Genomic DNA, 8,546 nt, shown 5'->3' on the forward strand with positions numbered 1-8,546 from the left:
CGAAGTCGAAAAGTGGACGAGATCGTGGCGCCCGTTGTTCCGACCCCCAGGGACGTCCATGGGGCATAAAGCACATCCCAGAGTGTAGTAGCTCCCGCACACGTCCAGAAAGTGTGGCACGTGTTCACGTCCCGTTGCAAGCATTCCTCGACTGGACACCCAGGCACCTTACGCGTCGAGTTCCACCAGGTAAAAGCTTGTAGTTTTAGACGGTACAGGACCTGCTCGCCCCAGCTCGTGGCCCCTGTGATGCGTCGGATATCTCGCCACGTGACGTGAGCAAGCGCCTGAGCAATTTGAGGGTGATCTTGGAGCCACGCTGCGCTCCGTCCTGACACATTGCGTTTGCCATGTCGTCCGGTCGTAGCAGTTACGGCCAGTTTGTAGACGTGACGTGCTCGTTTCCAGCTCCGCCGACCCGCCCATAGACATACCATCCTGTCCAGCTGGGGATGTGGGTGAAGATGGCGAACGTTCACTTCTTTTCCGGCGAAGTCATTAAGGGCCCGGGTTGCGTCCAGTCTTGAAGCAGCAACAATCGTGTACAGCGGGCCAGTCACCGAGCTCGCCACGTCGATGCTCACAGTGATCCCAGTGTCCTGATTGCTGGGAGCCTGGACAACCAGGGGATGTTGCACGGGCAGCGCACTTACTCTCAGCTCGGGGGCGCAGCTTGAGGCGTAGACAAGCTCTGGATAGTGCGCCATTAGGTCCAGTAGTAAGCGACGAATCTCATCTCCCTCGACGCGCGAATCCTTGCGCAGTATTAGCCGTCCCGTAGTGATGTGTCTCCAACTGACAACATGATGTAGTAGGCGTCCAGGCGTTGTCGTTCTGGTGGCGAGTGGTCCATATCCCAGCGAAGCAGGAGGCGACACCTGGAATAGGTGCCGGATCTCAGCGTAGGGCAGCCACTGGAGGCAAGGCTGTCCCCCCGCACTGCGTATGGCGTGGCGCGGACTGGCCGTGTCCCCGCCCGCTAGACGCAGCACATTAAGCTCGCATTGATTGATCACCATCCCAGCTCAATACGGCTGGCAATGCCACATCCACGATTTCGTAAACCTCCTTCACGGCGGCCTCGTGTCGAGGCGACAGCTGAGGGAGGCCCGCACGATGAACCATTCCAGCACCAGCCTTCCACATTGTCTGCCCGGCACGAAAGCCCCGCAGAGACTGAGTGTTGACACTCGGGGTTATGTAAATCGGGGGTGCGGCCGTTGTCGCGATGTTGGCGTACAGGATATCTCCTAGCATGTGATCGAGAATTGATCCAGAGAGCGCCCACTCGGAGACAGTTGTGGCCGCCATAGAGAGCAGTTCTGCTCTGAGGTCGGGAATCGCGATCCCACCTTCACGCCGGGGAAGGCGGGTAATAGCCGCTGCGAGCCACGACGTGGCGCCCTCCACACTCTCAGTAAATTGACCGTGAAGTACGAGCAATGTCCCTCTTAACGCGAGCGAGACCGAGACTTTGAATTGGTCGAGGGGTTTGTTCAACTTGTTGTAGATGCCCCAAGATGAGGATCCGCGAGGATACGTACACGTGGCTGTCGCGTTTGACGCGCGTGATGTGGTTCATGAACGCGACGCTTTCATCCGAAAGAGGAAGGGGGAACGGCGCGGAGACGCGGATCCGACGACTTCGAGCGTGAGAGACCTCCGTGTCGCCGAAGATGCTGCGGATCATTTCTGGAAGGTCTCGAAGGTAGTTGAGTTGAGTCGATATGGGTCGACCTTCCAGTGCTAAAACCTCTTCGTTAGTACTAGCGACGTTGACCTGCTGGAAAATGGCGCGGAGAGCGAGAAGCACCTGGAAACTGTCGGACGCGATCATGAGCATCGTCGTGACGGTGGATTTGGCCGTTTGCATGCAAATGGCGACGTAGAAGACGTTGAAGAGATCCACGGAGAAGACGACGACCAGACCCACGTACTCTCGAAGGCCTTCAGCGGAACTGGCGATCATTTGCTTGGTGGCGAATTTGAGGAACGGGGTTATGAAGACGAACGCGATCTGTTGGACCGCTGAGAGGCGGTAGAATACGGCGCTAACGGTGGGAAAGATCACGGCCACGAAGCCCTGAGTCGCCACGATCTTGAGCTGAGACTTTATCTGCTTGCGTAGAACCGGAGAGGACGCCAACATCCTCGGACCAACCGCTAGAACAGTGAAACTACATAGAAAAACGACCATGGGGACCACTGAGATGACAGCGAAAAACGGAATGGGGAAGCGCCACATAGCGGCTACTAGCATAGCTAAAGAGACATAGGACGCCGCAGTTCCAAAAGCTATCGCGAACGCTGCAGTATTCGAGATAATCCCCGTCACGATGACCTCCTTCATTTGAGCGGTCAGACCCATCGCGACGGCAAACGCGTCGAGAAACAAGCGGATCCACACCGTGTAGTTTGCTCTCCAGCCGTCCGAAGGAGGTCTAAACGGGATGCAATCGATCAGGAGGGCCGCCACCATGGCAGGAATCGGCGTGACGATGCAAACTGCTAAAACTCTAGTGATGGAGGTGCGCTGGTGATAGTCTTGGAAAGCCAGGAGACGCTCGACGGAATACTGGCTTCGGTGGCCGATTTGGCTGTGCTGCCACGACTTCAGTAGCTGGTGGTAGGCTCGAACGAGTCCATTGGGATTCTTCACTACTACTGGAGACTGCTGTTGGTGCTCTTTAGGTACTACGCTGCTGCCGGAAAGGCCCATTTGAACAGCTTCACGCTTCGGAGGTGAGCGTAAACCGCTAATAGCATTCTGAATACCTCGCTGACCAACTGATCGAGTTCGGCTTCACCTGCACGTCGCCTTCTTTATTTTTATTCGTTCCTTATGCCTCAACCCTGGAAAGCAAACACACCGGCTCACATTGGATAATGACGAACAGCGCAGGATGCTAATCGCAAATGAGAAATGAATGGTTTCTTCTTCATTTCTTGATGATTTATCTTCAATTTTGTGCTCTCGATCCCGAAAAAAAATCACCGTTCACAGAGATAAGTTGAAGTCAACACCTTGGTCCAGCGAAGCGTTAGACGAACTACCATGGGTGGCAGCACGGTAGGGAATCATTGTACTTACCGTAGTGCGCTAACGGCAAATGTAAAATGAAGATCGTCCATATGAATAACTGGCCTTGCACAATGCGGACTTGCGTCTCCAGCACAAACGCTAGCTGGTACAATGGTGAGATGCCGAATTTCTTGCGGAGTATAAACAATAGCGCGATAAACGATACCGCTGCAAACAATAAAATACTGGCCACCGCACTCTGCAATTTATGGGGAGTCGTGAATGCCGTTTGTGGATAATACGCAGCGACGGGTAGGTGGTAAAGTATGGCGAGATATCCCGAGTAAAGTGCAGGAAGAGCGCACTCAATGTACTCGCCCAGAAGAAGGTACTCGGAGTGGAAGAGCGTCTGAAGAGCGTCCCATACAGCTTCCTCTGCAGCACTTTTCAATAAAACAGCTTGTAAGGCGCCGGACGAGATGGTTGTATCGGCGTTCATGAGTGTGAGAAGTCTGCAAGTCACTGAGCCTTTCCGACTCGTAGTCTTTTGGTGATTCTGCACTCCAGGTTGAAGCTTGAGACTTCGTTTAGATGGAAACCTCTTAAGCTTCTTGGCGACGGCTCCTGTATTTAAACCTCTCTCCCGGGTCTTGCGACGAAGTGAATCAAGTTGCTGCTTTCGCGCTCTGTGGTTGAAACTACAGTAGACCTTCTGGAGCTTGTTTTGCTGCTCTGCAGTTCTGAAAGTAGGTCCCTAGAAGAGGCATACATGTAAAGCTTACGCTTCGCGGTCGTGAGTTCGTCCATGAACACGACGCTTTTTTCCGATAGCGGCAACGGCAAACACTCGAATGCGATCAGTGGATTCATGTGCATTGTTGAATACGCGCTGGATCATGCCAGGCAGGTCCTGGAAGTAGTTAGTGGACGGTCACGGCTCTAGTCTTGACGGCCCTCAATTGGTGGTAAATGGCTCGAAGTGCCGTGACGACGTGAAAGCCGTCTGACGCAATCATGGCCAGCGTGGTGATCGCCGACTTGGACGATTGCATGCAGACCGCCACGTAAAAGACGTTGAAGACGTCCACGGAGAAAACCACAATAACGCCGACGTATTCATGCAACCCCTTGGTTGCATTTGCGATAATCTGTTGGGTGCAGAACCTGATGACTGGAGTCATCAATGCTAATACGGTTTGCTCCGCAGCGGAAAGGTGGTAGAAAACGGCACCGAGCACGGGAAACACCATCGTCACTGTGCCTTGATTCGCAACAATCATAAGCTGCGGGAGCAGCTAAGGAGCTCCCATTTCCGGAGCTCCCATACACAAACAGGCCAACCATATGCATGTGTAACTCCATGTCCCAGCACTTCAAGCTCAACTAAACATCGAAGAGGACTAACGTGGTTTACCAATTCATGACCCGCCAGCAGCACCTCATGCGAAATCGTCGATGACGACACCAATATTAGAGCAGCGATACTACAACGCTAGCATTTATACAAGCAGTCGGTACGCTAAATTTTGAGGGTCCTCGCACCAATTTATGAGCAAATATGAGCAAGCAACAGCGAAGCAAACAAAGCGGAAATTTATTTTTTTATGACGCACTGACCAGATGTTGGACCGACGCGATCCCATACAAAGTCTCATATCAAACTCAAACCGTCGCGCTCTCGATGATGAACAGCGGCTCCACTGCAGGCACTTCGGCGCCATTGTTGTCACGCGCTTGGAGTGCAGCTCCTGCACCATTGCTTGTCGGACCAGACGACGCTGCATTGCAGCGATCCATGTCACTAGATCGGCTTCACACTCGGGAGGCAGCAGGGGGGCAGGTCCGGGCCGTTGGCGCTCAATAGATCGACCTTCGATGCACGCGGCGACTTTGCGCTTTAGTGTTGACAACGACACTGGTGACGAGTCGGCCACGGCTGCGAGCTTCTCTCCTGTGAGGACGCGGTCGATAGCTTCTTCTAGCTGCTTGTCTGTGAAGGCCGCCTTTATCTTACGCTCGACTCGATATCTGACGGGATCAGCGTAAGGAAAAGTGAGGGCCAAGATCTGGTTAAAAAATATTGAGCCAATCAGAGCAATATTAGTCCAAATAAGAAGATTGGATTGGATAATAGTCGCTTTAGTCCATGAACTGGTCAGAGGTCATGAACTGGTAAACCACGTTAGTATAACCATTATAGTTTTTATAGCAACGGGGCCGAACGAGCTAACATCTCACATAACGAGCGTGCTGTCGCTGCCGATGGAGGCAACGTGAGGGACACGCTCGTTAGGGTCAGTGCCACTCACAATGATGTCCTCGCATGTCTTCGACTTCAGGTCGTAGTGGACAGGTGCATCTTGGCGTCGTCACCGTCATCGATGCTCTCCGCTGACCATTACTTGTTGCGCGAAGCGACGGAGTCGGGCACGATGTCACCAAAGTTTTGGCTCGCATGAACACTCTACTGCCACTACACGTGGGCCCTAGCAAAGATGAGTTCACTACCGGTACATATGCTTGACGACGGCTCGATTTCCTGTAACCCTCACCGATCACGAGTTCGCATACAGGGAAGCTACCGGCACGGTCTTCCTAGAGGTCAGTTACTCTGTCGGTAGCACGCTCGACGCAATGTGCTGGTTCAGGAACAACAACAAATTGACCAAGTAACAGTCTAATGCAGGTGTTAAGAGTTCAAGGCATCAATACGTAGATAAAACTTGGTTACTTAAAAAAAAATACATTTAAAAAAATAATGTATCGTAAGGTAACTTCTACGACGACTCCTGCAAGATAAACACGAGCGTCAAGCTTGAAAATACTTCTCAAGAGGAGTTGGTGGTACTGCTAGAGCACCAACGAGACTAACTGCGCAATCTACAAGTCTTGGACAATACCGTTTAATTCGGAGAGTACATGCGTGTGGTTTCGGCTCTCACCTTTAGAGGTATATACATGACAACGGTTGCTCCGTTATACTACGTAGTACATGCGACCAGTATGCAGCAAAGTTATAGTCGACTCGTTGTCGCGTGGGCACACCTGTACTTGCTCACAGTCTTCCAAAATTTACCGCAGTGGTGAGCGTTGAACGCGCCAAGCAAAACTATGACACTCGCTAGAGATTTAGGAGAGAGCATGACGCAACTTCGCGCCGACGACACGTACTACGTTGCCGTAAGGATCATCAGCGTTTGAAACAAGCTCGTCCGGCCCCGTTGCTATAAAAACTATAATGGTTATACTAGTCCTCTTCGATCTTTAGTTTAGCTTGAAGTGCTGGGACATGGAGTTACACATGCATATGGTTGGCCTGTTTGTGTATGGGAGCTCCGGAAATGGGAGCTCCTTAGCTGCTCCCATAAGCTGCGCTTGAATCTGCTGACGCAACACTGAAGACTCCACCAGCTTACGCGGTCCCACAACGAGCACTGCGAAGACACAGAAGAAGAAAACCATCGGCCCCACCGACAGGGCGACTCCAAATGGAACCGGAAAGCTCTACGTAGCCGCAACCAGAACGTAAGTCAGTGCGTAACCTATCGAAACCCCATTGCAATGGCGACCGCTCCACGATTCGATATGGTTCCTTCTACTATCACCGCTATAATTTGAGCTGCCAAGCCCAGCGCTATTGCGAAAGCGTCCACGAATATTCGAATCCAAAGCATGTAGTTAGCTTGCCAGCCTTCCATTGGTGAGCGCAGCGGAATGCAGTCGGTCAGCAGAGCTGCCAAGATGGCGGGGATCGGCGTCAAGACACAAACCGCAACTGCGCGCGTTAATGACGTTCTTTGGTGGTATTCTCGGAAGGACAGAAGGCGCTCAACGGAGTATTGGCTCCGACGTCCTATCTGGTTATCGTACCAAGAGTTGGTGAGACGGTGGTAGACGCGAACGAATGCGCTTTTCTTCTTCTCTTTTGGTCGCTGAGGGGCCAGGGATGGATGAACTTTAACTTGGCGGAGGGCCATGGGTCGTCACAATGAACGCGGAGGGACAATCGTCAAATGTTCGGCCGTTGGAGGTGATCTCCGAGGACGGTCATTATTTTTACTTACTGCGGTCTCCTGCCACGAACGCGCTAAGTATGGAGTATGCGCCGTCTCAGTTCTGTTAGATAAGGAAGTTCTTCGCGCAGGGTTGCATGTTCGGTGCAATAGAAAACCTTATCAGCCCAACATTTCTTGCACAACACTATGGCGTGGCAAGACTGGCACTGATACATGTACTGTACACTGGAGCGGCCACGGGGCATGACGATCTGGTCTTACATCATGTACAAGGTACCAAGAATGAGCACAAGTTATTGTCTGCAATGCAAGTACAGCGGCTTCTGGTCCTCGTAAAACCGCTTCAATAACCAGAGCGCAGACGACCTCCGGCAGAGCCGATCAGCCTCATTCAGCGAGGAATCGGCACAATGACTCACTGTACAGTAGGAAGGCTGGAGTGCAACCCGGCTTTGCGTTAGCGCACGCGATCAAAGATGAGTCGAGCGTATCGCACTTCTCTCGATACAGTCTATTTCAGGATACACCAACATGTAATTGCTGTTGCTACAGAACTGCGGCGCGCCTACTTCGTAATTACTGCGTGACTCAAGATACGTTCGTTTGTGTACATGTACCGTAGTCTACCTGTTTCTAGTCATTTGTTAGGGCGATGGTCAGTATCCTGTCCTTGTGTGCCATCATCCTGTGCACTCAATACCTCGAGCTCAAAGAGTCCGTAGAAATGATCGCCAAGTCTGTGGTGATACTGAGAGACACTCAATGAATTAAAAGTATTATTGTGGATTTCACGCATTTTGGTGTGGACTACACTGACTACCGTAATTAGTCTCACTCAGACTATTTTGTGTGAGGTCCTTGATATCTTGCTCACACAAATTAGACTGAGTGTGGCTACATACGAAGCTAGACTAATTTAGGTATAAAACAAATAGTCACACTCAGACTAATTATGACATCACCTAAAATAGTATCACTGAAGACCTCAAGACAAGTCAAGATATCTCTGCAGACTGGAGTAATTGACAAAAACGGCGTTGTACATTCTTTGAGTTAAGCGATGAAGGAGCCATTGACTAAATGATATCGACAAATTCGATTGTATCGCACGAGGGGACCCAAAAAAACAACCCCTTATTTTCTAGATAAGCGAGTAGAAGCAACAATATCATAAAAAATCTGAAAAGAAGAAAATTTGTATTGTAGAAGTTGTTAACCCCTCTAACCCCGTATTCTGTATCCTACAGAATAAGCATTGCCACAGGACATAATATCCAGCAAACTTGTCCTCTCTTTCGAACTTCGCATATGGATGTTTGTATAGCCGGTATTGTGCACATCTTCCTGTTAGATTAGCGATGGAAAGATAAATGGGATTTATTCCGCGGTAATAGACGGACGAGTATAAACCACCAACAGGTTTGAAAATTCGGGTGGAAGCCTAAAACCGCTGCGTGTCAGCCACTCGTACTTTCCTTCATTCCGAAACTGCGCTGTTCAAGACGTCG

General features: G+C 51.1%; 2 protein-coding genes across 2 annotated transcripts; both read right to left on the bottom strand.

Moving 5' to 3' along the window:
* Nucleotides 1-1,909: 1,909 nt before the first annotated feature.
* PHYSODRAFT_410456 (hypothetical protein) lies at nt 1,910-2,611 on the bottom strand (the record flags this gene model as incomplete). The annotated part of the gene is made up of 1 exon (XM_009528814.1): nt 1,910-2,611. A coding segment is annotated over one exon (702 nt), but the record flags the coding sequence as incomplete, so codon positions are not given.
* A 439-nt stretch (nt 2,612-3,050) lies between these two features.
* Nucleotides 3,051-3,521, bottom strand: PHYSODRAFT_503367 (hypothetical protein; the record flags this gene model as incomplete). Its single annotated transcript, XM_009528815.1, has 1 exon — nt 3,051-3,521. One exon carries the CDS (start codon nt 3,519-3,521, stop codon nt 3,051-3,053), a length of 471 nt encoding a protein of 156 aa, XP_009527110.1.
* Between the last annotated feature and the right edge of the window lie 5,025 nt (nt 3,522-8,546).

Source organism: Phytophthora sojae (assembly GCF_000149755.1).
Source record: "Phytophthora sojae unplaced genomic scaffold PHYSOscaffold_4, whole genome shotgun sequence".
NCBI classification, from domain to species: Eukaryota; Oomycota; class Peronosporomycetes; order Peronosporales; family Peronosporaceae; genus Phytophthora; species Phytophthora sojae.